General features: G+C 37.9%; 2 protein-coding genes across 5 annotated transcripts in view; one reads left to right on the top strand and one right to left on the bottom strand.

Moving 5' to 3' along the window:
- The window catches only part of LOC128693571 (gigaxonin), a 70,640-nt gene extending 63,822 nt beyond the window's left edge, over positions 1–6,818 (top strand). For all 3 annotated transcript variants that reach the window (XM_053783353.2, XM_053783352.2, XM_053783354.2), the window contains exons 8-9: positions 1,187–1,402; positions 3,814–6,818. In XM_053783353.2, the coding sequence (XP_053639328.1) occupies positions 1,187–1,402; positions 3,814–4,254 (657 nt within the window). In that variant the 3' untranslated portion in view covers positions 4,255–6,818. The remainder of the gene's footprint in view (positions 1–1,186; positions 1,403–3,813) is intronic.
- Top3beta (topoisomerase 3-beta) lies at positions 6,815–24,609 on the bottom strand (the record flags this gene model as incomplete). Of its 2 annotated transcripts, XM_070080130.1 has the most annotated exon segments (5): positions 6,815–7,064; positions 8,175–8,280; positions 17,317–17,472; positions 21,061–21,285; positions 24,392–24,609. In XM_070080130.1, coding segments are annotated over 5 exon segments (918 nt in total), but the record flags the coding sequence as incomplete, so codon positions are not given.
- Positions 24,610–26,231: the final 1,622 nt, after the last annotated feature.

The raw sequence follows: 26,231 nt of genomic DNA on the forward strand, positions 1-26,231 counted from the left end.
CTCAAACACCTTAGTGAAAAAAGTTAGTAAATTTGTAAGACAGGAACGCCCCTTTGTAAAACCGTGTTGAGATTCATTAATCAATCTGTGCCTGTCAAGATGGCTACGAATTGCTTCGGCAATTATTGATTCCATATGAGATGTTTATAACATTTGATTCTAATTTATCCACAGATGTACAATATTTAAATCTTCCATATTTGTCAGTACCATCAGCTGTTTTTTCCTTCAATCAGGGCTTGTCCTCATGAATACGTGTTACTTGGCCTTTTGAGTTGAGGTTCACATTATTTTCAATGGCAGTCGTAAGCATCCACTGGTTAGAGGTTACATCATAAGGAATATGAATTATCAAAGGGAAGATGTGGCCTATATCATACCATATTTTAAAATAAAGAATTAAACTAAGTCTGCCCGAAATGCCTAGCCATGCTAGGCGTTCTAGTGATACACTCTGTAATCATTATTTAACTACATGTAAACCACACAACAACCAAATTCTGTAAATTCAACATTGTAATCTTTGTAGATGAATGGTTCAGAGAACCGACATGTTGATAAATTAGACACATGTGCAATAAAGATACCCAAGAGTCGCACATGTGTCTAATTTATCAACATTGTAATCTTTATAGAGAATAAACTTTGAATTTGAATTTGAATTTGATTCCAAAAGGTCACTTTGATATCTATTCTCACCAGTGTAAGGATTAAAAAAAATTTAAGGGATATTTTAAGGATTTTTTACTAAGTGCAAGTGATTTTAAGTGGGTGTGAGGAATTGAGTTTATGCTCTCAGTTATTCTTGGTAATTTCAGACTTCAGCAGCTTTAATTTAAGGCTTAGTATATTTAAGATATATCTGAGGTAGAAGGAAGGAGGGGTAGGGTTGGAGGGAGGAGGCTAAGGGAGATTTTGAGTGCTAGGAGCTTGGCCATATTTTTCTTTTTAGGTCACCCTGCCATGGTGGGATGTGGCTGGTTTGTTGTGTAGAGGGAGAGGCTGAAAAGTGAAAGTTATACATATGCATTTTTAAGATCCTTTAATGAAATCACTTGTACTATTTAGAAGGCCTGTACTATGATACATACCAGGATATATTGGGACTATCTCATTTTTATTTTGATCAAACCATATCTAGTGTTTGTCTATTTCTTTAACTTTCATCAATAAATTTTTATTTCAGGTAGAACTTGAAATTTCAAATCTTGAAGAATTTGATATTTATGCTAATAAATGGAGGACCCTGCCTTCTATACCCAATGTACGTAGAGGGGCAGCAGTAGCAGTGTCGGATGAAAAAATATACTATATTGGAGGATCTCCATGGCAGGAGCTGCCAGATGGAAGTCCATTTTTCAGGGTGTTAGATGCTGTAGAAATCTTTTGTATAAAAGAAGAGGTATGTAATGTTATGGTAATTCTCAGGTTAATATAATCTTCATCTCTCTCTCTGATTCAGTATTGAAAGCCATTTTTTTTTTTTTGTGGATGACCATGAAAGTAGGAACCTCTAGGCAGGCCTATGTAAACATACTGCTTTAACTTACTATATTCTGTTTACCCCTAGTGCCTCATCTAAAATACAGTAAAGCTTTCTCATTAATGACCTAATAGGAGGGGTGTGTGATAATGCCCATTGTAAACAATCCCTGAATTGTGATATTTATTATTTCATGATTGGTTGTCTTCTGAAGTAGTGAACCTGATCTGCACTACTACTAATGTAGATGGCTGAGAAGATGCAGATGGTTAAGATGTAGAGGGCTGAGATGTAGAGTGAGCACAATAAATTAGCGTAGGTAGCTTACAGCTCAGGAAACTTTGAAAACAGACAGGTTCTGGACACAACTGCTTTGGTCCTTACTGGACAAATGTCTTAGCAGACTTAACCCAATACTTCAGAAGACAAGCAGACTATTTCTATGTACAAAATGCGAAATTACAGACTTTAGTCCATTTTGTCTAATGATTATAGCATTTGCCTGGCAGATTTTTTATCTGAAATCCCTTAGTGAGAGATTTACTGTAATAGTACAGTATTAAATGTTAAGAAGAAATACCATCTCCATGGGGAGATAGTAAGTGGAACAGAATTCTTCCTCCATAAGCCATGTGTGCCATAAGAGGTGACTAAAATGCCAGGAGCAAGAGACTAGTAACCCCTTCTCCTGTATACATTTCTAAATTTAAAAAGAGAAACTTTTGTTTTTCTTTTTAGGTCACCTTGCCTTGGTGGGATGTGGCTGGTTTGTTGGGAAAAAAAAAAGAACTGCCATATCTAATTTCACTGTTTCTTTGAAGCTTCTTTATAATATACTGTTGGTCAAAATCTTTTTTTTTTTTTTTTTTTTTGCATCTACATATCTATTTGTGATTGCAGGGGTCAATTCTTAGATCCTGGCCTTGCTACTTTCCAGATTCATTCCCTCTTAGCCTCATTGGCCCTATTCCCTAAGTATTTTGTATGTTTTTATCATGTCGTCCCTGGTTCTTCTGCTCTCCAGTGTCATTAGATCCAATTCTGTTAGCTTCTTGTAGCTCATGCCCCTTAGCTCAGGAAAAAAGTTTTGTTTCATACTTTTGCACTTTCTTCACATGCTCTTTCAGGTGTGGTTTCCATACTGGTGCTATATACCCCAGGATGGATCAAATGTATAAACGGTCCGGAATGACTTTGTTTGAGATTCTTGAAGGCTACTCTTAGATTTGTCAGATGAGCATTGGCTGCAGAGTTTATTTGGTTGATGTGAGCCTTTGGCAATATATTGGGCACTGCTCACCCCTAGGTGAGCATAGTGCCCAGTATATTGCCAGATATATATTACTTTGTCATAGAAATCCAATAAGTTATGAAGACCAGATTTGCCATCCCTAACCCTATGCTAGTTGTTGCTTATGAAACCATTTCTCTCCAAGGGATAAGTTTCTTCATTGCCTTGCAAGGTATGTATGTCATTATTATTATTATTATTATAATCAAAAAGAAGCGCTAAGCCACAAGGACTATACAGCAGGTATGTATGTCAGAGTAACTGGTCTATAGTTTAATGCCTCTGCTTTGTCTTCCAGATTGGTAACTATCCTATATCCACTGACTTATTGTATATTATAGCTAATGGTCTAGACAGTGCTTCTGCTACCTTTCACAGAATCATGTGACCTGTTGTGAAGTTCCATTGCCTTTGATGTGTTGAAGTCCATCAAAATTTCTTTACCAATTTTCCTGTGTAGATGACATCCGGTTCTTGTTGGTGCCCTCTGTCCATAATTTCTGGTATTGCCCCAGTTTCCACTAAGACCTCTTCAAATCATTTCATCATTTCAGATATCCTTATCATTGTTCGTGAGTTCTCCTTCCTTCCTCAATTGAATTACATGGTCCTTTACTGTTGTCATTCTTCTGATGTGCTTGTGAAGTAGTTTGTTTCAGGTTTGGCCTATGCTGCTGTGTCATTCTCAGCTTATCTCTCAGCATCTTTCCTTAGCCTAGCATAGCATTTCTGGCAAATCTACTCACCTCCATTTTCATCTGTCCTTTTCTTCCATCCTCTCAGAATTCTCCCTTTTAAAGTCTGGGTTTTCGTTCCCTCCATCTACTGTACTTCCCTCAACCGCTAGTTTCGCTAGGTACTTGAAGTACAGAACAGCATGTTCATTAGCTCCCAGAGAGCTCTCATATTCTGTTTCACCTATGTCAGATGTACCTGCAGTAAACACTAGGCCCAGTCTCGCTGGCTCATCATATACATCCTTTGTCATGTGTATCATGCAGTGTGTGTAAAACCTGGTAACATTTTGGACAATTTACAGATTTGGGTTGCTGGGCCTCAGCTCAAAGAACGTCGAAGTTATGCTACAGCAATTAGTCACGGTGGAAATATCTTTGTCATTGGAGGTGCCAGGCCTATTGAATGCCCAAGTGCACAAGGCCAGCTCAAGGTAACAGGAACAGAAGCCCTCTTCAGTGATTCTCCAATGGGTTGGACAATATTGTCTAAACTTCGAGTCCCCAATGAAGCCAAGATCTCAACTACAGCATTGGCAAATAATGAACACCTGGTAATTGTAGGAAAAGGTGACTCATCTGACATTATGCGAGACAATTGCTTCGTAATGGAAACATCTGGATGGACCTTTCCTCCAGGAGTAGAGAGTATATTGACTTCAGGGACAAATATATTCTTTAGCTATGCTCTTCTTACATTACCTACAGCTGCCATGCAGGATTTATTTTCTGATGATAGTGAATAGAGCAGTATTAATAGCTGTTAAATATATGCAGCTTTTATAAGCATATATTTTTATATATACATGTAATTTTATTTCTTCCTAGGTAGTAGGTTGGTAGACAGCTACCACCCAGGGAGGTACTACCGTCCTGCCAAGTGAGTGTAAAACGAAAGCCTGTAATTGTCTTACACAATGGTAGGATTGCTGGTGTCTTTTCTGTCTCATATACATGCAAGATTTCAGGTACATTTTGCTACTTCTACTTACACTTAAGTCACACTACACATACATGTACAAGAATATTTATATATATACACCCCTCTGGGTTTTCTTCTATTTTCTTAATAGTTCTTGTTCTTGTTTATTTCCTCTTATCTCCACGAGGAAGTGGAACAAAATTCTTCCTCCGTAAGCCATGTGTGTCGTAAGAGGTAACTAAAATGCCAGGAGCAAGGGGCTAGTAACCCCTTTTTCTGTATAAATTACTAAATTTAAAAAGGAGAAACTTCTCTTTTTCTTTTATGGGCCACCCTACCTCAGTGGGATATGGCCATTTTGTTGAAAGCAGCAGCAGTACAGTTTGGAGCAGTCATAATTCTCTAATGTATACTTTAGACACTGCAAGCATTTCCTTTCTAAATTTCAAACAGGTTTTGTTAGTGGTTATGCTGTTATTGTCTGTATCCCCCCCCCCCTTAATCAAAATCCACACTGGTACTTCTGTGAAAGAAATAGGCTATTTGTAGCTCAGAGTTAATAACACTGATTATTTATAAGCATTGTAGAATGTGAGAGAGAGAGAGAGAGAAAGTGGAAGCAACACTCTAAAGTCTTGCAGTAATGATGCACTTATTTTTAATGGTGTATTTGGGGTCAGCCTAAGGTATGGGAGTTAAACATGTAGCTCTAGTTCCTTAGAAAGTGCCCTCTTGAAGGCTAATATTCATTTAAATAACTAACCCCTCTAACAGTTTCACATAAGATCTTGTTAAATTTAATTGTTTTCAGCACTCTTAAGTTCTGGCAAAACACTTTCCTAATACAAAAACCTGTATATAATGGAAAGCTTCTACGAAAAATTCTTTACCCGAGGAAGGCTCCTAGATTCTGGTAAGGGGCTTTTTAATCTAAGGGATTGGACCTATGCTGCTTTTTCATTTGATTGAAGCTGAATGCTTCCCATTCCTCTAGGCCCTATATGACCCTCCCAGTTTAGCAACCCCCTCTCCCCCCCCTACTCAGTGTAATTATAACAGTACAGAATATCCCCACAAATATGTCTACAGAATATTGAACCATCAAGATAGTAGTTCCAAGGGAAATATAGTATAGGTTGACCATCACTAATCCAGCATCATTGGGACCTGTAGGGTGCCGGATTAGTAATTTTGCCAGATTATAGAGTGGTTAGGTTAGAACACACTTAATGTCAATATCCACCAAACTATTCTGCTAGTATTCCTTCTATTCTGTTGCTCGATTACAAGAAACTGCCCGTTTACCTATTTCAACTACCCAGTAAAGTGGTCAGGAATCAGTAATTTGGCCAATTTCACACAAATTTCAAGAGTTGCAAATTTCAAAATAGGGTCCAGAATAAACAACACAGACATAACTGTCACTAAAATAACATTTTCTCTGTTCATTAGTCATGTCTCCAGGCTCCTCTTATATTACACTTGCTTTCCATTTTGAATTTTTATTCACACAAAAAATAGAAAATTTACTCTTATGCAGACTACTGCATTATTGGAATAATTGTATAAATAATGTCAACTCATTTGTGACTGTGTTAGACTGGCACGTTGGGCATGTATTGGACGGTGACATCATTTGTTTACTCTTGAGCATTAGCAAAAATCAAACGTTTCTGCTACTTTGAGCTCAATTTTGAGGTTCTGGCATAAAACCAATCTTCCATTCTATCAAGAGAGACCAAAAAAACGAGAATAGAACCATACGAAAATACACTGCAAAACTCACCGTTTTACATCAAAAGCATGGTCACCATTTTTTTTCCTCTTTATGCACTATGCTGCAGGATTTTTTACATCGTTCACTTTTACCCCACAGACTTATTCTCTCATATGTAGGCCCAAATGTACTGGTCACAGCTTATCTGAGTGAGCCGAGTTCATGGCAGCTGACAGTGGCTTCAAAGTCACCTCATCTTATATGGACAATATATGGTGTATGTGCTTGACCCAGCGAGAAGCCTTTCTTTTATTCATTGGAACCATGGCTAGGGCTAAAAGTGAGCAGGTTATAAAAATAGAGAAAGAAATTGGAATGACTGCAGCAAGTAGCGCCACAAAACAGTAGCAGCTGGTTGGCGAGGCAACCCTGGAAATTTGAAATTACACTAGCCGAATTACTGATTGCTGGATTAGTGATGGCCAACCTGTATGTGAAGAAATTTATACAGCAGACAGACCCTTACAGGTTTAGTGCTTACCTACCTTTATTATTAATGACAAACATAAGTTATGGTAAATACAATGTAATTGTTCACTTCATTATGAGGCTGTTTAATTATGAAATGTACATTCTGTAAATTTGATATGGAAATAAATAAAACAAAGATATTTGAACTTTTATTTACAAAAGCAAACTTAAAACTATCTTCTTCCTCTTCCACTACTACGACCTCGTCCACCTCTACTGCCCCCTCGCCCTCCTCTGCTTGCCCCTCTTCCTCTCCCTCTGCCCCTTCCTCTACCACGACTACCATCTTGAGAAGCTCTGTGCTTTTCCACCAGGGGTATCAGTAGTGTGCTGCAGAATATACATCCACTGGCTGTTAATTGTCCTTCTCTCAGTTTACTTTTGCCCTGCAGAATAATGAGAAGCTTTAGAAAATAGTACATAGTATTATGCTAAAGTATTAAAATGGTATAAAATACCGACAGGTTGTTAGGTAAGACACATATGCAGTGTCTGACAGATTGAACATTAAAATGGTATAAAATACCGACAGGTTGTTAGGTACCTAACAACCTGTCGGTATTTTATACCATTTTAATGTTCAATCTGTCAGACACTGCATATGTGTCTTACCTAACAACCTGTCGGTATTTTATACCATTTTAATGTTCAATCTGTCAGACACTGCAACACAAGGGTATCTTGGTACAGACCTGCAATCAACTTCGACAACTTCCACTAGTGAGAGGGGCTGGATTTGAGAGGGACCTCTCAACATCTGAGTTCTTACCTCTCCTACGTCTCACCTCTTGGCGCTATAAATAGCTCCATCCTGTCACTTCTTCTCCATATTGTTTCATACTATGGAACAATGCTCTTCTTCAGACTGAGGGACTGACCACCTCAAAACTTTAAGGGTGATGGACTGATTACATCGTCTTCAAGTATCTTCTGCTTCTATCAACTTTTCTGTACTTGACTGAAGAAGCCTACTGTGTAGGCGAAACGTTTCATAATAAAGATACCTAACTGTCGCATATGTGTCTTACCTAACAACATTATGCTTAAGTAATTCATAAAACAAAATTATGTAATCAAACTGACTGAAAACAGCCTGAACTAAATTTCTCTACATAATGTGTAGAATGGCAGCTAATGCTGACAAGTATCCCTCCAAGGAGGTGCCTTGATGCCAGTTAGGGGCTTTTGATCCAAGGAATTGGACTCATCCTTCCTTTGTTTGGATCAGGCCTGGGTGCCTTTAATTTCCCCTGAGCACTCTATAACCCCTTTGGATTTAGCATTGCTCCCACTAATGTAATGATAATACTCTATGCTGATGAGGGGCTCTTAATTTGTAGATGTGGATATATCTTCCCCTTCCTTGGACTGAACCAGTCTCCCAGTCCCCATGTATTGTATGATTCATACAGATTGAGTGCTTCTCCAATTATAATAACAGTTTCATCTGCAACAGGCATTTTCTACCTTACAACATGAAATAAGACAATATTTACCTCCTTATATTCAACATTGACTGTTTGTGAACCACACATCTCACAGGTATCTTCAAGAACTTGAACCTTGCTGGCTTTGTCGAAGAGGTTTATGATGACATCACACCTGCATAACATGAATATCTTGATGTTAAGATGCATAAATAATATTTTTAGGACATGTAATTAATATTGTTCACACAGATTTTCAAGGGTTAAGTTTCAATTACATATACAGTGGTACCTCGAGTTATGAACTTAATTCGTTCCAGAAGGCTGTTCAAGTGCCGATACCAAACGAATTTGTTCTTTCAGACCCCCAAAAATACACTTACGTAACTGTTTGAGTTGGGAGCTGTTCAAAACTCGAGGTACCACTGTATATTTAAACAGTGGACCCTCAGTTAAAGACATCATCAGATAACATAAAAATCAGATAACGACACATTTTTTGCGTCAAAATATTTGCTCAGTTAACGACGAAGAACTTGGTTACAGTCATTCGTCCCGAACATGTCCACACGGAGTGAGCGCCTGGACACTCCATGTACAGCCAGTGTGCCATTGTTTACAAGCCAGTGAGGATGACTCCACACAAACATGCGATACATTTTGTATTATTCCATTGTTTTTAGTGCTTGTAACTGCTAAATAAGCCACCATGGGCCCAAAGAAAGCTTCTAGTGCCAGCCCTTTGGTAAAGAGGGTGAGAAACACTAAAATTTAAGAAAAAGTTTGTAGAAAGATACAAAAGTGGTGGTGGTAGTGATGGTGGTAGTATGGGCCAACAGATCTGCTGCAGTGTTCCTGTTTTATTATGTACACCAGCCAGGGTACTTCCCCATATATCAGCCAGGGTACTTCCCCATATACCAGCCAGAGTACTTCCCCATATACCAGCCAAGGTACTTCCCCACACACCAGCCAGGGTACTTCCCCACACACTAGCCAGGGTACTTCCCCACATACCAGCAAGGGTACTTCCCCACACACACGATTTGATTTGTTTGGGACTTGCGCATGAGTGAATAGAATTATCAAAGTTTATTGCTTGGGAAGCATTGAAAATTGGGTTGGGCAAATATGATTCTGTTAGTGGGATGCTTTGTGAAGGACCTGCCTAGCATGGGCCAACAGGCCTGCTGCAGTGTTCCTGCTTTCTTATGTGCAAACATTTATGAATGAACATGACCCTGACACAGCTGTTGCAGGCTGTGCTGGCAACATCTACAATGACAAAGTTGTGTCCCATTTTAGGGAAATCTTAAAGAGATGCCAGAAACAGAGCTCTCTGGACAGATTTTTGGTGTGACAGGGGTCCAGTGACTCAAGCTGGTCCTAGTGGCATTAAAAAACAAAGAAGAGAGGTAACCCCCAGAAAAGGACTTGGTACCTAAAGTCCTTATGGAAGGGGATTCCCCTTCCAAACAATTATAAACTCCTCCATCCTCTGCCCTCCTCCCATCTCATAACTCATCAAATACATCTTCAATAAAGGTAAGTGTCATTTTATTAATTATTAATGCATGTCTCAAGTGTTTTCTGTGTAGGGAAATGTATATTACATGTAAAAAAAATTATTTTCTTTAATACTTTTGGGTGTCTGGAACGGATTAATTGAATTTCCATTATTTCTTATGGGGAAAATTAATTCGAATGACGACAGAATCGGTTAAAGACAAGCTCTCTGGAACGGATTAATGTTGTTAACTGAGGGTCCACTATTTTTTTTAACACATCGGTCATTTCCCACCAATATATACATGTATTTTAGATTTCTCACAATATGTATTAATTTAGTAAATTTAACCCTTTGACTGTTTTGGTCATATATATACGTCTTACGAGGTACCGTGTTTGACGTATATACATATATTCATAAATTCTAGCGGTTTCAAATCAAGCAGGAGAAAGCTGGTAGGCCCACATATGAGAGAATGGGTCTGTGTGGTCAGTGTGCACCATATAAAAAAAAATCCTGGAGCACGTAGTGCATAATGAGAAAAAAAAAGACCTTTTTTTTTTTTAATTAAAATGCCGACTTTGTGATCTATTTTCGTATAGTATTTATGGTTGTATTCTCATTTTCTTGGTCTCATTCAATAGAATGGAAAACATGTTATAGAAATAGAGGTGATTTTGATTGGTTTTACTATAAAAAGAACCTGGAAATGGAGCTCAAATTAGGGGAAATGTTTGAATTTTGCCGATGTTCAAAGTAAACAAATGATGTCATTTTCCAATAAATGTCCAACTAGCCATTCTAATATGCAGTCATGAATGGGTTGACATTATTTGTATAATTATTCAGTATTGCAGTAGTTGGCATAACAGTAAATGTTCTATTTTTTATTTGAATAAAATTTAAAAATAGAAAGCAAGAGTAATATCAGAGGGGCCTGGAGACATGACTGATGAACAAAGAAAATGTTATTTTACAACCAGAAATGTCTGCATTGTTCATTCTGGACCTTATTTTGAAATTGTCATATTTTTTAATTTTCGTGAAATTGGCCAAATTGCAAATTTCTGACCACGTTATTGGGTAGTTGAAATTGGTAAATGGGCAGTTTCTTGTACTCAATCGATAGAAAAAATGGAGTTCTAAAGAAATAGCTATGAGTTTGGTAAACTGGAACAACGGAATTAGCCGAAAATAGGGCTCAAAGTGGGCAAAATCGCCGATTTTTAAATATCACCAAGGTCGCTAACTTTGCAAGAGCGTAATTCCGTCAGTTTTCCATCAAATTTCGTTTTTTGGTGTCATTACAATCGGGAAAAGATTCTCTATCAATTCATAAAATATTTTTTTTTTTTTTTAAATTTTGCGACACCAGGAGATGCCTCAGGATTGGGGGTTGTGACAGTCAAGGGGTTAAAATAATTCATGTATAATAATACAATTAACATGAAAAGAGTTAGGCTACATGAAACAAGACAAATGTTGATAGGTATATGACAGCCAATTTCCAGGAATAAACTGCAGCCAATGCTCGTCTGATAAATCTAAGAGTAGCCTTAGAAATCTCAAAGTCATTCTCTTCAATTTATGCAACATTTCTCAGGCCCATCTTAGAACACACAGCACCAACATGGAACACACACATGAGGAAGCATGTTAAGAAATTGGAGAAAGTGCAGAAATATGCAATGAAGCTTTTCCTGACTGAATTAATCAAAGAAGATGCCCGGAAAAGAAGTTCAGTGATGAAGTATACAGGAGTGAGTTCAGGACAACAAAGCTAGAGTACAAGATGAGGCAAAAGTTATATGAAGATCAGACACAAGACATAGAAGATTAACGAGTTGATAAACATACAATGCAGTCAAAAAACAAAACAGAGAAACTGAATGACAGAGATTTGTATATATAATAAAGTCTGAAAAAAAAAGTAAAACAAGCAAGGCAAAGCCTTGAAAGTACAAAGCAAAACCCTGTCACTGCACTAGGCTTACAGAAACCAAAGTCAAACAAGAACAAAGGAAACAAATCTATTTAATATTTCACTTTTCATGCTTTCCATCTTTAATGGAAATAATTAAAATATTTAATTCTGATGGGATCATGACAGAAATGTTAAAAGCAGGGGGAGATATAGTGTTGGAGTGGATGGTATTTTTGTTTAATAAATGTATGAAAGAGGGAAAGATACCTAGGGATTGGCAGAGAGCATGTATAATTCCTTTATATAAAGGGAAGGGGGACAAAAGAGACTAAAAATTATAGGGGAATAAGTTTACTGAGTCCTAGGTAGTAGGGTGGTAGACAGCAACCGCCCAGGGAGGTACTATCGTCCTGCCAAGTGAGTGTAAAACGAAAGCCTGTAATTGTTTTACATGATGGTAGGATTGCTGGTGTCCTTTTTTCTGTCTCATAAACATGCAAGATTTCAGGTACGTCTTGCTACTTCTACTTAAACTTAGGTTACACTACACATACATTTTTTTTTTTCAACAAGTCGGCCGTCTCCCACCGAGGCAGGGTGACCCAAAAAGAAAGAAAATACTTTCATCATTCAACACTTTAACCTCACTCACACATAATCACTGTTTTTGCAGAGGTGCTCAGAACACAACAGTTTAGAAGCATATATGTATAAAGATACACAACATATCCCTCCAAACTGCTAATATCCCAAAACCCCTCCTTTAGAGTGCAGGCATTGTACTTCCCATTTCCAGGACTCGAGTCCGGCTATATAAAAATAACAGGTTTCCCTGAATCCCTTCACTAAATATTACCCTGCTCACACTCCAACAGAACGTCAAGTCCCAAATACCATTCGTCTCCATTCACTCCTATCGAACACGCTCATGCACGCCTGCTGGAAGTCCAAGCCCCAAGCTTGGACATACATGTACAAGCATATATATACACACACGCACCCCTCTGGGTTTTCTGCTATTTTCTTTCTAGTTCTTGTTCTTGTTTATTTCCTCTTATCTCCATGGGGAAGAGGGAGAGGGAGGTTTTGGGTAGATGGCGAGAATATTTTGAGGAACTTTTAAATGTCAACGAAGAAAGGGAGGCGGTAATTTCATGCACTGGATAGGGAGGTATACCATCTTTTAGGAGTGAAGAAGAAAAGGATGTGAGTGTGGGGGAGGTGCATGAGGCATTACGTAGAATGAAAGGGGGTAAAGCAGCTGGAACTGACGGGATCATGACAGAAATGTTAAAAGCGGTGGGGGGGGGGGAATATAGTGTTGGAGTGGTTGGTATTTTCGTTTAATAAATGTATGAAAGAGGGGAAGATACCTAGAGATTGGCAGAGAGCATGTATAGTCCCTTTATACAAAGGGAAGGGGGATAAAAGAGATTGTGAAAATTATAGAGGAATAAGTTTACTGAGTATACCAGGAAAAAGTGTACGGTAGGGTTATAATTGAAAGAATTAGAGGTAAGACAATGTAGGATTGCGGATGAGCAAGGAGGTTTTAGAGTAGATAGGGGATGTGTAGATCAAGTGTTTACACTGAAGCATATATGTGAACAGTATTTAGATAAAGGTAGGGAAGTTTTTATTGCATTTATGGATTTAGAAAAGGCATATGATAGAGTGGATAGGGGAGTAATGTGGCAGATGTTGCAAGTACAGGAGGGCCCCGCTTTACGGCGTTCCGCTTTACGGCGTTCCGCTAATACGGACATTTCAAATTATGACCAAAACTCACTATACGGCTCCCCCCACCTGACTTTCTAATACGGTCACCGTGCCCCACCCTGTTTGTTTACATTCTCCATGAGCTCAGTAAGCACTAAGTCTCTCCATTTTGTCTGGAAACTCCAAAATTTCAAATGTTTTTAAAAGTTATTTCATATTTTATATATACTCTGATAATTATACTTATGTATACCTGTACCTAAATAAACTTACATACATCGAGTCATTTAAATGTCGTATATTACGTTAATATACACATTTTCATTAATCCATCCATGATATTTTTTTCAAAATTATATAATAAACACGATGCATAACATATAAATAAGATAAATACACCCCACAGTAGAATAAATAAACAAATGTGAGATGTGAGCAGACGACTTGCACAAGTGGTGATAATAACAATACTGAGTCTCATTAAATGTCGTATATTACGGTAATATACACATTTTCATTAATCCATCCATGATATTTTTTTCAAAATTATATAATAAACACGATGCATAACATATAAATAAGATAAATACACCCCACAGTAGAATAAATAAACAAATGTGAGATGTCGTAGCAGACGACTTGCACAAGTGGTGATAATAACAATACCGAGTCTCATTAAATGTCGTATATTACGGTAATATACACATTTTCATTAATCCATCCATGATATTTTTTTCAAAATTATATAATAAACACGATACATAACATAAAAAGATGATAAATACACCCCACAATAGAATAAATAAACATAAATATAAGATGTGGGAGCCACATAACTTGTACAAGTGACGGCAAGAATAACATTTTCTCTAATCTAACATAAGAGTAAATGTGTTACTGGGGGTAACTGTAGAAAATTATTCCTTTCGTATGTATGTAAGTAAGTTTATTCAGGTATACACAAATACAGTTACATAGATTATCATACATAACAACATACGTGTAGAGAACCTAGGATAACCCAAAAAAGTCAGTGTGACTTATTTCCATTGCCTTCACTCAGAGCTTCATTTCTTCTCAAAATGATGTTACATGAGAATGGGAGTGTTCTTCTTTATTAATTCTACCGTATCAATGTAGAGACAACCTGTACACAATGTAACTTGTACACAAACCAGACGTGTACATTTCGTTTGTTTACAAAACTTACCTTCCCCTGGTTTGTTTACATAACTGCGCCTGCCCCCTCTCATGTATTCATTCTTTCTCTCTCTCATTTATTCGTTTTATCTCATTTACTTACTCCTGACCCTACATTAAGACTACAAATATTTTAAGGTAAGTAATGAGTGAACTGTATATACATTTTATCGCTCTGGGATGCTTAAATATCATAGAATAGTATGTGTGGGTGGGGTGGCCTGGTGAGGCTATTACAATACATACCACACTTGATTTCTTACAATAAATACTACTTGTCTCACCCTAGATTAAGACTATAAATATTTTAAGGTAAGTAATGAGTGCACTATGTGTGTATTGTACCTTTTTATTGTTTTTTGATGCCTGGTTCTATTGCTAACTTAATATATGTTAGTGTAAACTTGTTATCTAGTGTTTGTATGCATTTATAAGTGGAAAAAAAGGGTGTTCCACTTTACGGCGATTTCCGCTTTACGGCGGTAGCCTGGAACCTAACCTGCCGTATAAGTGGGGCCCTCCTGTATATGGAATAGGTGGTAAGTTACTAAATGCTGTAAAGAGTTTTTATGAGGTTAGTGAGGCTCAGGTTAGGGTGTGTAGAAGAGAGGGAGACTATTTCCCGGTGAAAGTATGTCTTAGACAGGGATGTGTAATGTCACCATGGTTGTTTAATATATTTATAGACGGGGTTGTAAAAGAAGTAAATGCTAGGGTGTTCAGGAGAGGGGTGGGATTAAATTATGGGGAATCAAATACAAAATGGGAATTGACACCGTTGCTTTTTGCTGATGATACTGTGCTTATGGGAGATTCTAAAGAAAAACTGCAAAGGTTAGTGGACGAGTTTGGGAGTGTGTGTAAAGGTAGAAAGTTGAAAGTGAACATAGAAAAGAGTAAGGTGATGAGGGTATCAAATGATTTAGATAAAGAAAAATTGGATATCAAATTGGGGAAGAGGAGTATGGAAGGAGTGAATGTTTTCAGATACTTGGGAGTTGACGTGTCGGCGGATGGATTTATGAAGGATGAGGTTAATCATAGAATTGATGAGGGAAAAAAAGGCGAGTGGAGACATAAAACATTATCTATGGAGGCAAAGAAGGGAATGTATGAAAGTATAGTAGTACCAACACTCTTATATGGGTTGTGAATGCAGCAGCGAGGAGGCGGTTGGAGGCAGTGGAGATGTCCTAAGGGCAATGTGTGGTGTAAATATTATGCAGAAAATTCTGAGTGTGGAAATTAGGAGAAGGTGTGGAGTTAATAAACTATTAGAGGGCTGAAGAGGGGTTGTTGAGGTGGTTTGGTCATTTAGAGAGAATGGATCAAAGTAGAATGACATGGAGAGCATTTAAATCTGTAGGGGAAGGAAGGCGGGGTAGGGGTCGTCCTCGAAAAGGTTGGAAGGAAGGGGTAAGGGAGGTTTCGTGGGTCGAGGGGCTTGGACTTCCAGCAAGCATGGGTGAGCGTGTTCGATAGGAGTGAATGGAGACGAATGGTATTTGGGACCTGATGACCTGCTGGAGTGTGAGCAGGGTAATATTTAGTGAAGGGATTCAGGGAAACCAGTTATTTTTATATAGCCGGACTTGAGTCCTGGAAATGGGAAGTACAATGCCTGCACTCTAAAGGAGGGGTTCGGGATATTGACAGTTTGGAGGGATATGTTGTGCATCTTTATACGTATATGCTTCTAAGCTGTTTTGTTCTGAGCACCTCTGCAAAAACAGTGATTATGTGCGAGTGAGGTTAAAGAGTTGAATGATGATGAAAGTATTTTCTTTTTGGGGATTTTCTTTCTTTTTGGGGATTTTCTTTCTTTTTGGGTCACCCTGCCTTGGTGGGAGACGGCCGACTTGTTAAAAATCTCCATGGGGAAGTGGAACAGAATTCTTCCTCCATAAGCCATGCGTGTTGTAAGAGGCGACTAAAATGCCGGGAGCAAGGGGCTAGTAACCCCTTATCCTGTATATATTACTAAATGTAAAAGGAGAAACTTTTGTTTTTCCTTTTGGGCCACCCCGCCTCGGTGGGATATGGCCAGTGTGTTGAAAGAAAGAAGTTTACTGAGTATACCAGGTAAAGTGTATGGAAGGGTTATTAGAGAAAGAATAAGAGGTAAGACAACGAGCAGGATCGCAGATGAGCAAGGAGGCTTTAGAATAGGGGATGTGTAGATCAGGTGTTTACATTGAAGCATATATGTGAACAGTATTTAGATAAAGGTAGGTTAGTTTTCATTGCATTTATGGATTTAGAAAAGGCATATGATAGAGTGGATAGGGAAGCAATGTGGCAGATGTTGCAAGTGTATGGAATAGGTAGTAAGTTACTAAATGCTGTAGAGTTTTTATGAAGATAGTGTGGCTTAGGTTAGTGTGTGCAGAAGAGAGGGAGATCACTTCCCAGTAAAAGCAGGTCTTAGACAGGGATGTGTGATGTCACCATGGTTGTTTGGGATATTGGCAGTTTCGAGGGACATCTGAACTGTCGTATCTGAGTGCCTCTGCAAAGACAGTGATTATGTATGATTGATGGTGAAAGTATTGAATGATGAAAGTTTTTTTTTTTCTTTCTTTTTGGGTCACTGCCTCAGTGGGAAACAGCCAATGTGTTAAAAAAAAAAAAATAATTCATAAAATTTGTCCTTCATCCATTAATCAAATCATATTTTAGAGTAATCTTGTTCATAACTCCAGCTATTCTTTACTTTTCCATTACCAGTTTTTTTATTATCATTGCTGTATTAGGAAATGTAATGATAGGTCAGTACAAATATTTATAGTTCCATCCAGCATTTTCTCACTATTTCCTGAAACATCAACAGTATTAATTCTTTTTTATAATAAGCATACCTGTTACAGGCTAATTTCCACTTAGGTCCAGAGGAAGGATCCATAACCAAGATCCCAAAATGACACTCCATACACTGAGACACTCCTACATTGTCTCGGCCATACTGGCAGGTTGGATGAGAGCAAAGGTTGCATCCACTTCCTTTAGACATATCCCTGTAAGCAAAACTGTAAATTACTTACGAACATATATGTACTTTGAAATTATGACATCTCCAAGATTTTGTCTGTTTGCTTAAGTATGGTATGCAGTGATTACCATTAGAATTTTAGACTATCTTAATAATACAGTGGTCCCTCGTTTATCGTCGTTAATCCGTTCCTGGTAGTGTGACAATTGTCGAAATAGACTATTTTCGAATCAATTTTCCCCACAAGAAATAATGTAAATACAATTAATCCGTTCCTGACACCCAGAAGTATTAAAACAAAATTTTTTTTTACATGAAATATAGATGTAGTACATAAACAATACAATGGGACATGATGAATGAAACATTAACAGCATAACACTTACCTTTATTGGCGATTCTTCTTAGTTTATGGAAGACTGGAGGAGGAGAGAGATTGGATTAGTTACTGTTTGGAAGGGGAATCCCCTTCCATCAACACCTTAGGTACCAAGTCCTTTTCTGGGGTTACTTCTCTTCTGTTTCTTAATGCCACTAGGACCAGTTTGAGAGCCACTGGAGTCCTGTCTCGCGAAAAAAGTGTCCAGAGAGCTCTGTTTCTGGCGTCTCTTTAAAACTTCCCTAAAATGGGCCAAGACTGTCACTGTACAAGTTGCCGATATGGCTTGCAACATCCTTCTCAGGGTGATGTTTCTCCATAAATCTTTCCATCCTACCCCACATTTCAAAAATCTCCTTAATTTCTGAAGAAGGCACCTTCTTCCATCTCTCTTCCTCCTCCTCTGCAGCAAGATTCTGAGCTGCGATCTGTTGCTGTTCCTGCTGAAGCTCTTGCAGCTCCTCAGTGGTTAGCTCTTCGTTGTGGTCCTCCACCAACTCTTCCACATCCTCCAAACTCACATCCAACCCCATGGAACTCCCCAATGCCACAATAGAGTTCACAACTGACATAGGCTCATCAGGGTCAGCCACAAGCCCTTCAAAATCATAAATATTTAACAAAAAAAAGGCACAATACCGTGACTGGAACGATACACAAATAACCCACGCATAAAAGAGAAGCTTACGACGACGTATCGGTCCGACTTGGACCGAAAGTGTGTGTGACTTTGTAAATGGTCCAAGTCGGACCAAAACGTCGTCGTAAGCTTCTCTCTTTTATGTGCGGGTTATTTGTGTACCTTCAAAATCCCTCTTGTGGACACACTCTGGCCACAATTTTCTCCAAGCAGAGTTCAAAGTCCTGGTAGTCACTCCCTTCCAAGCCTTACCTATAAGGCTTATGCAATGGAGGATACTGAAGTGTTCTTTCCAAAACTCTCTTAGGGTCAAGTGAGTGTCTGAGGTCACATTAAAGCACCTTTGAAACATTGCTTTCATGTAGAGTTTTTTAAAGTTTGAAATGACCTGCTGGTCCATGGCCTGGAGGAAAGGAGTGGTATTCGGGGGCAAGAACTTTACTGTGATGAACCCAAACTTCTTCAGAATTAGGTCATCCAAGTTTGGAGGATGAGCAGGTGCACTGTCCATTACTAGGAGGCACTTGAGACCCAATTTCTTTTCCAGGAGGTAATTCTTCACACTAGGGCCAAACACTTCATTGAACCACTCGACGAAAATTTCCCTAGTGACCCATGCCTTATTATTAGATCTCCAAAACACACAATTTACTCTTCATAACATTGTTTTTTTTGAACACTCTGGGATTTTCAGAATGGTACACTAGTAACGGCTTTGCTTTGAAATCCCCACTAGCATTAGCACAGAACATGAGCGTCAGCCTGTCTTTCATAGGCTTGTGTCCTGGCAGTCTCTTTGTAGGTCCTCTTCGGCATTTTCTTCCAAAAGAGGCCTGTTTTGACACAATTGAACACTTGTTCAGGTTTCAGTCCTTCAGCTTCTATGTACTCCTTGAATTCACTTACGAATTTTGTAGCTGCAATTTTGTCTGAACTGGCAGCCTCACCATGCCTTATCACACTGTATGCCACTACGGTTCTTAAATCTCTCAAACCAACCTTTGCTGGCCTTAAATTCACAAATATCAGTACTCATTGCAGGCAATTTCTTTACCAGCTAATTGTTTCTCGTTTATCCACACCAATAATAACTTCTCAACCTCTTCGAGTACTGGTGATCTCATTTTTGTCAGCATATTTACTTCCTTTGCAACAACAGCTTCCTTGATTTCCTTTTTCTTGGCCACGATGGAAGATATGGCTGTACGGGATTTGTTATACATCCTGGCCAGTTCGGCCACACGTACGCCACTTTCATATTCTTCAATGATGTTTTTCTTACATTCAATTGTATTTCTCACCTTCTTTACCAAAGGCTTGGCACTAGGAGCTTTCTTTGGAGCCATGGTAGCTTATTTAGCACTTGCAAGCACTAGAATGGAATACTATTATGAAATATTTCGTATGAACACATGAGGGGACCGTCGCTCACTGGTAAACAATGGCACATTGGCTGGGAAGGGAGACCGGGGCAGATCAGAGCCGTGAGTACGCGTCCAGGATGAACAACGATTAGCGAGTCAACCGACCATTTGCAAGCCAATGTTTGGACTAAAATAACGCGACGATTTCCGAAAAGGACGACTATCAAGCCTGACTATTACCGAGGGACCACTGTAAATCATTACAATATCAAGTTCAAAATAACTATAAAAATTACCATTTGGGTCCCATTTTCCAGCGTAATTTTTTATTTTTCAAAATTTGATTATAAACAAATTGAATGGAAGTAAATGACTGTGGTATCCCAATTCCATATCACATGTTTGACAGCTTTTTTAATGAAAGATTTCCCTTGTAAATTAACACAAACAATTATTTAAGAAAATTCTATCAATCTGGAGCATCAAAACCTCAAGCAATGCCAGATACTTTTATAGAAGAGTTCCCTAATTTGTATCATTCTACACACAGAAGTAATTCCTGTTAGATCCCAAGAACTACACAAATTTAAAGGATGTAATTGTACTAAACAGTATATTGCAAGACAAAAATACAAGTGTAAAAATAATTTAAATAGGGAAACTGCTCCAAGACTTTATCCCAACCTGCTTTTAGCATCTCAGTCTTAATCCTACCGTACACCTAGAGTAATTTCAGGACACTTTATCTGTAATTTAAAAAGATCTTGAAGATTCTCATGGGAGTGGAGGAATGTTTTATAGAAAGGGAGAAAAGTTTGGTGGCAAGATGAAAATTTTCAGAAAGTAGGCAGAAATATGGGGGGGAAAAAAAAGGGACAAAAAGTTTGGGAATGAAGGGGTAAAAAAAAGTCTGTGGAAAGATGCAGAAGTATGTTTGGCAGAATTCTGCATATATTAATTTTGAATAAGAGATGTTACTGTATGTATGGGAGGTTCCTTGGTAATTCCTAGCAGTGTGTAGTATGGCATCATGCTTCTATCCCTTTTTTAATAGGCTCTGACATCAATATTCATCAAGGGATCTCAATGAAACTACAGCAAAATAAATTTATTATAAAAAACATAAATGAAAAAAAGATAAAATCAATTTTATCCATAATTTATGAAGATGGCCTAAAAGTTCTTTTATAATGGGATTCAATGAGTATAATAATGATGGGAGTGACTCACTGGAAAGGGGGATTGTTGTAGCAGTAAGGGCAGAAGGTATAACTCTTCCCCTTGGCTCCACCAGACCATACCAATAGCTGGAAGTCATCTAAAGGACACCTGTTCTCCTGAAACTCTCGTATAACACCATTCTGAGGCACAGCAAAAGTTTCATCACACGTCACACAGTGGAGACGGACAGGTTTAGTCTCCACAAGCTTGATGTAACGACGACATTTACCACATCTGCAGTTGGCAACGAATCGTACTTCTAATTACATAAATGTCTCCACAATTTAGTCCGCACTCTTTAAAAGTACATTAAAATTTTAACAAATGTTATGAAAGGTATTGATAAGAAGCCTTTAACCCTTTCACTGTTGGTCCTGTAATATTACAGCTTTGAAGCCAGTGTTGGTCCCGTAATACTATGCCAAATTTATAGTGGCTTCCAATCTTGCAGGAGATAGCTGGTAGGCCTACATATGAGAATGGATCTGAGTGGTCAGTGTGCACAGTATATAAAAAAAAAATCCTGTAGCACACAGTGCATGAGAAAAAACTGCCACTCTGTTTTTGGTTTAAAACAGCGACTTTGCGGTGTATTTTCGTATGGGATTTATTGATGTATTCTAGTTTTTTTGGTCTCATTTGACAGAATGGGAGATATATTACAGGAATAGAGATGATTTTGAATGGCTTACAGACTAAAAGTAGCTTGAAAGTAAGCTCAAAGTAGCGGAAATGTTCGATTTTTGATGATGTTCAAGAGTAAACAAATCACGTCACGCATCCAGTACACGTCATATAGTGGGTCTAATATGCTTTCACAAATGCGCTGATATTATTTATACCATTTTAAAAATAATGCAGTAGCCTGCATAACAGTAAATCTTTTAATTTTTTGTGTGAATAAAAATTCAAATGGAAAGCAAGCGTAATAAAAGAGGGACCTGGAGATGTGACTAATGAACAGAGAAAATGTTATTTTAGTGCTAGGAATGTTTGTACTGTTTATTCTAAACCCTGTTTTGAAATTGGCCTTTCTCAAATGAATTTTGTATGAAATTGGCTAAATTACCAATTTCTGATCACTTTATTGGGTAGTTGAAATAGGTAAATGGGCAGTTTCTTGTACTCAATCAACAGAACAAAAGTAGTGCTAGCAAAATAGCTAGCACTACTTTCAATTCTAACAATGGAATTGGCCCAAAATAGGGCTCAAAGTGGGCAAAATCGCCGATGCATAAATACAGTGGACCCCCGGTTAACGATATTTTTTCATTCCAGAAGTATGTTCAGGTGCCAGTACTGACTGAATTTGTTCCCATAAGGAATATTGTGAAGTAGATTAGTCCATTTCAGACCCCCAAACATACACGTACAAACGCACTTACATAAATACTTACATAATCGGTCGCATTGGGAGGGGATCGTTAAGCGGGGGTCCACTGTACTGCCAAGACCGCTAAATTCGTGAGAGAGCAATTCTGCACACTTTCCATCAAATTTCGTACTTTTTGTTTCATTACCATCGGAAAAAGATTCTCTATCATTTTATAAGAATTTTTTTTTTTAAATTCTTTGACACTGAGAGCAAGTTTGTGAGCAGTGGTCTTGACAGTGAAAGGGTTAAAGGTTAACAGACAACAGTCTTCTAATGCTCAGCTATACTTCTACTTAGTACATAATACACAAATATTAATATGTCATTCTACCTATTCACAATATAAACAAGCAATTCCAAAATTATAATGAAAAATTTATGTACATGAATAATAGCCAAAAATTATATGCATATACCAAACTGAGCAAATGGAATGGCAATTGGAGAATAAAAGTATTATAGATACTCAATAAGTGACAAGAATGAGAATGAGAGAAAGCAATAACAGGCCACAAAGAATACAGATTGTGTGATAAAATATTGAGAACATCCAAAAGAGAGAGAGGGCTCTACCTGGAGTTTACCTGGAGAGAGTTCTGGGGGTCAACGCCCCCGCGGCCCGGTCTGTGACCAGGCCTCCTGGTGGATCAGAGCCTGATCAACCAGGCTCTACGAGTAAATAATGACCAAAGATTGTCACTGGAAAAAGTCACACAGTGAAAAGCTTATGCTACAATGGCAAAATCCAAATTATCCTTCAGATATATGATGGAAATATTTCAGACCCCTATAAATCCATAAATTTTTCAGGAACTCCAATTTTGGATTTCAACACCAGCCAAACATTTTCAATCAGACCGAGATCACTGCAATAATGTAGCACATGAAAACAACCACTACAAATTAATTTTATTTTAGGAGGCCATTTCCCACCAAAGAAGGAAACACATTCACCATGACATTCTCTAGCTGTCGACTGAAAGTGAACATATATCACAAACCATATATCACTGCAATATCCCTACATATCCTTCAAATTGTAGACACTACTTCTCACCAGAACTCAAGTTTGAATAAACAATTCTCCCGAAACACTTCATGTATGTCCCAAAAAATATCACCTATGCTAGTTAGGCAACAATGTCAACCAAGGTAATAGATAAAACTACAAAGGGGATCACAAATTAAGCCAAGGATTCAAATTAGTAGTAGAAACGATCTCAGACTTCACTGCATATGAATTTATGTTTCCACCGTTATAAATAGTGTCACTATTTGGAAGAGAGAGTGATTAGTTCCAAAGTACCCTCATCATACATGCTGATGATTAGAATGACTACTGTATCAATATTATATTCACAAAAAGTGCTAAACTATTTTAGTTTGTGGAGAGTGTTAACTGGAGATTTTTAGTGTGGATAAGAGAGTGACAGAGTTGCTGTCTTACAGGCTAGCGTTTGACTTTACCACTTCTTTGTCTGGCCCCTTCGATTAAGGTACACAGACTAAAAAAGTCTCTCATTAGGATCTTGCTTCAAGCAAACCTCCATTGTAAAAGTTATACTTAATATTTTCCTCTCTTCTTTCCTCCTTGGTATCCATACTTTTAATATTCCTTTACTACCTCTAATTTTAAAACACACCTGCCCTCTCCTACCAAGAAAGGGCAATGTGTCATTATTTATTCAGAATGGTTAATCTTTAACATATGAACCACATAAAATTAAAGTTCTTAGCATTTAAGGCACAGTAATTTGTATACAATTATTTATAAAAAAAGTTTACAACAGTACACCTAAACTGAAAATGGGCTATATCAGCCACAGCAAAAAAGCTACTGTACCTTAATGCAATAACATTTAATCATAACCAAAGCATTATTATTAATGTGAAGCCAATCTCTAAAGCCATTCAAAGTTAAAAAATATACATGGAAGCCTGAAAACCTAACTATTCAGCACTTACCTTGATAGTGGTCTACCACTAGCAGACAGTGGTGAAAATGTCACTTCAAACAACTCATCCATGCCTTCTATATTCTTGACAAAGTACTGGAACTTCAGCTGAAATATCTCCAGTGTGTGTGTCAGAACAGAGTCAAACTCTGCTTTCCCAACAGCAATCAAGTTCAGCTGCTCTTCAACTGCACTTCTCATAGTAGGCAGTACCAGGTCAGGGTCAATCTGAAATATGGTAAAAGTATTTAAAGTAGGGCCCCACTTTACGGCGCTTTGTCTTACAGCGTTCCGCTAAGACAGATATTTAAGATTATGACCAAAACTCTGTATGGCTCCCCCCACCTGACTTTCTAATACAGTCACCACGCACCACCCAGTTTGTTTATATTCACCATGAGGACGACTCTCCATTATGTCTGGAAACTTTCCAAAATTTCAAGTGTTTTGAAGTTATTTCATATTTTATATATATGTACATGTACTTATGTGTACCTGTACCTAAATAAACTTACACAGTGTGCTGGCATGCAGGTACATACACCTACCATCCGACTTATGACCTGCTTGACATACGTCAACTCTACTTACGACCGTGTATCTGGCAGCTGGGCTGGGCCGACTGATGCATACCACTGTACAATATTTGACGATACTTGCGGCGGCAACATGCCATGCAGGCAGCATCAGTTTGAGTTACCCTGCCCTATCAGCAGCATCACACTGTATTAACTGTACTAACTGGACAGTAAATTTCACCATGGCCCCTAAGAGGAAGTCTGAATCTTGCACCGGAGATTGTGGCAAGAAGGCAAGAAAGGCTCTTACTCTCGAACTCTATTTGTTTTCAGTGTTGCACATAAACCTGTTTGTATCTGTCTGCCTGTATATCTGTCTAGATCTGTCTGTATCTGTCTAGATCTGTCTGCTTATCTGTCTTTATGTCTTCCTGTGTGTGTGTGTGTGTGTGTCTTTCTGTCTGCTCGTCTCTGTCTCAGAGAGCCACTCATGAACCAACAGGTATTACAAACGAAGCAGTGTCGTCACATCTTCAATATGACGCTAATATCAGCTCTATGGCTTATTTATCTATCACAATTCATCTAATATGACATAATAAACAATATCAATAACATAAAAACCTGATATACACTCTAGAATGAATAAAATATTAACTTAACTGCTTTAAACTCCACATCTTGTGCGTGTGCTGGCATGCAGGTACACGTTAAAAATCACTAAGAGTGTGTTATTGGTCTTGAAGATGCCATATTAATAATGATGATAATAACAATCACTCTGAGATGCATTAAATGCATATAAAATGTTAATATAGACATTTTGCTTAATCCATCTATGATTTTTTTTTCAAAATTATATAATAAACACGCTACATAACATATAAACAAACATAAATATGAGAAGTTTTTCCAGTAGGCTTGATAGAGTGAACAAAAACTATTTGTGTCCAGGCTGGTAACAACAACAACTGGTTTGTTTACAAAACTTGCAAACCTTCGGCACTCATTCTCTCTCTCGTTTATTCATTTATTCTTGTTTACTCACCTCTCACTCTACATTAAGACTACAGATATGTTTTAGGTAAGTAATGAGTGAACACTATTATTATATTAGATTTTAATAATAATAATAATATTATTATTATTATTAGCATGTAAATACTGTTGTAATAATAATAATTATTATTATTATTATTATTATTAACTTAGGGAACTGGAGCACAGGTCCACTGTATAGCACTTTGTCTGGATTTTTGGGTTATCCTAGATCATTTACACTATGTATGATAACTTTACTTATGTGTACCTGTGAGAGACAGACAGAGAGAG

Source organism: Cherax quadricarinatus, unplaced genomic scaffold (assembly GCF_038502225.1).
Source record: "Cherax quadricarinatus isolate ZL_2023a unplaced genomic scaffold, ASM3850222v1 Contig160, whole genome shotgun sequence".
NCBI classification, from domain to species: Eukaryota; Metazoa; Arthropoda; class Malacostraca; order Decapoda; family Parastacidae; genus Cherax; species Cherax quadricarinatus.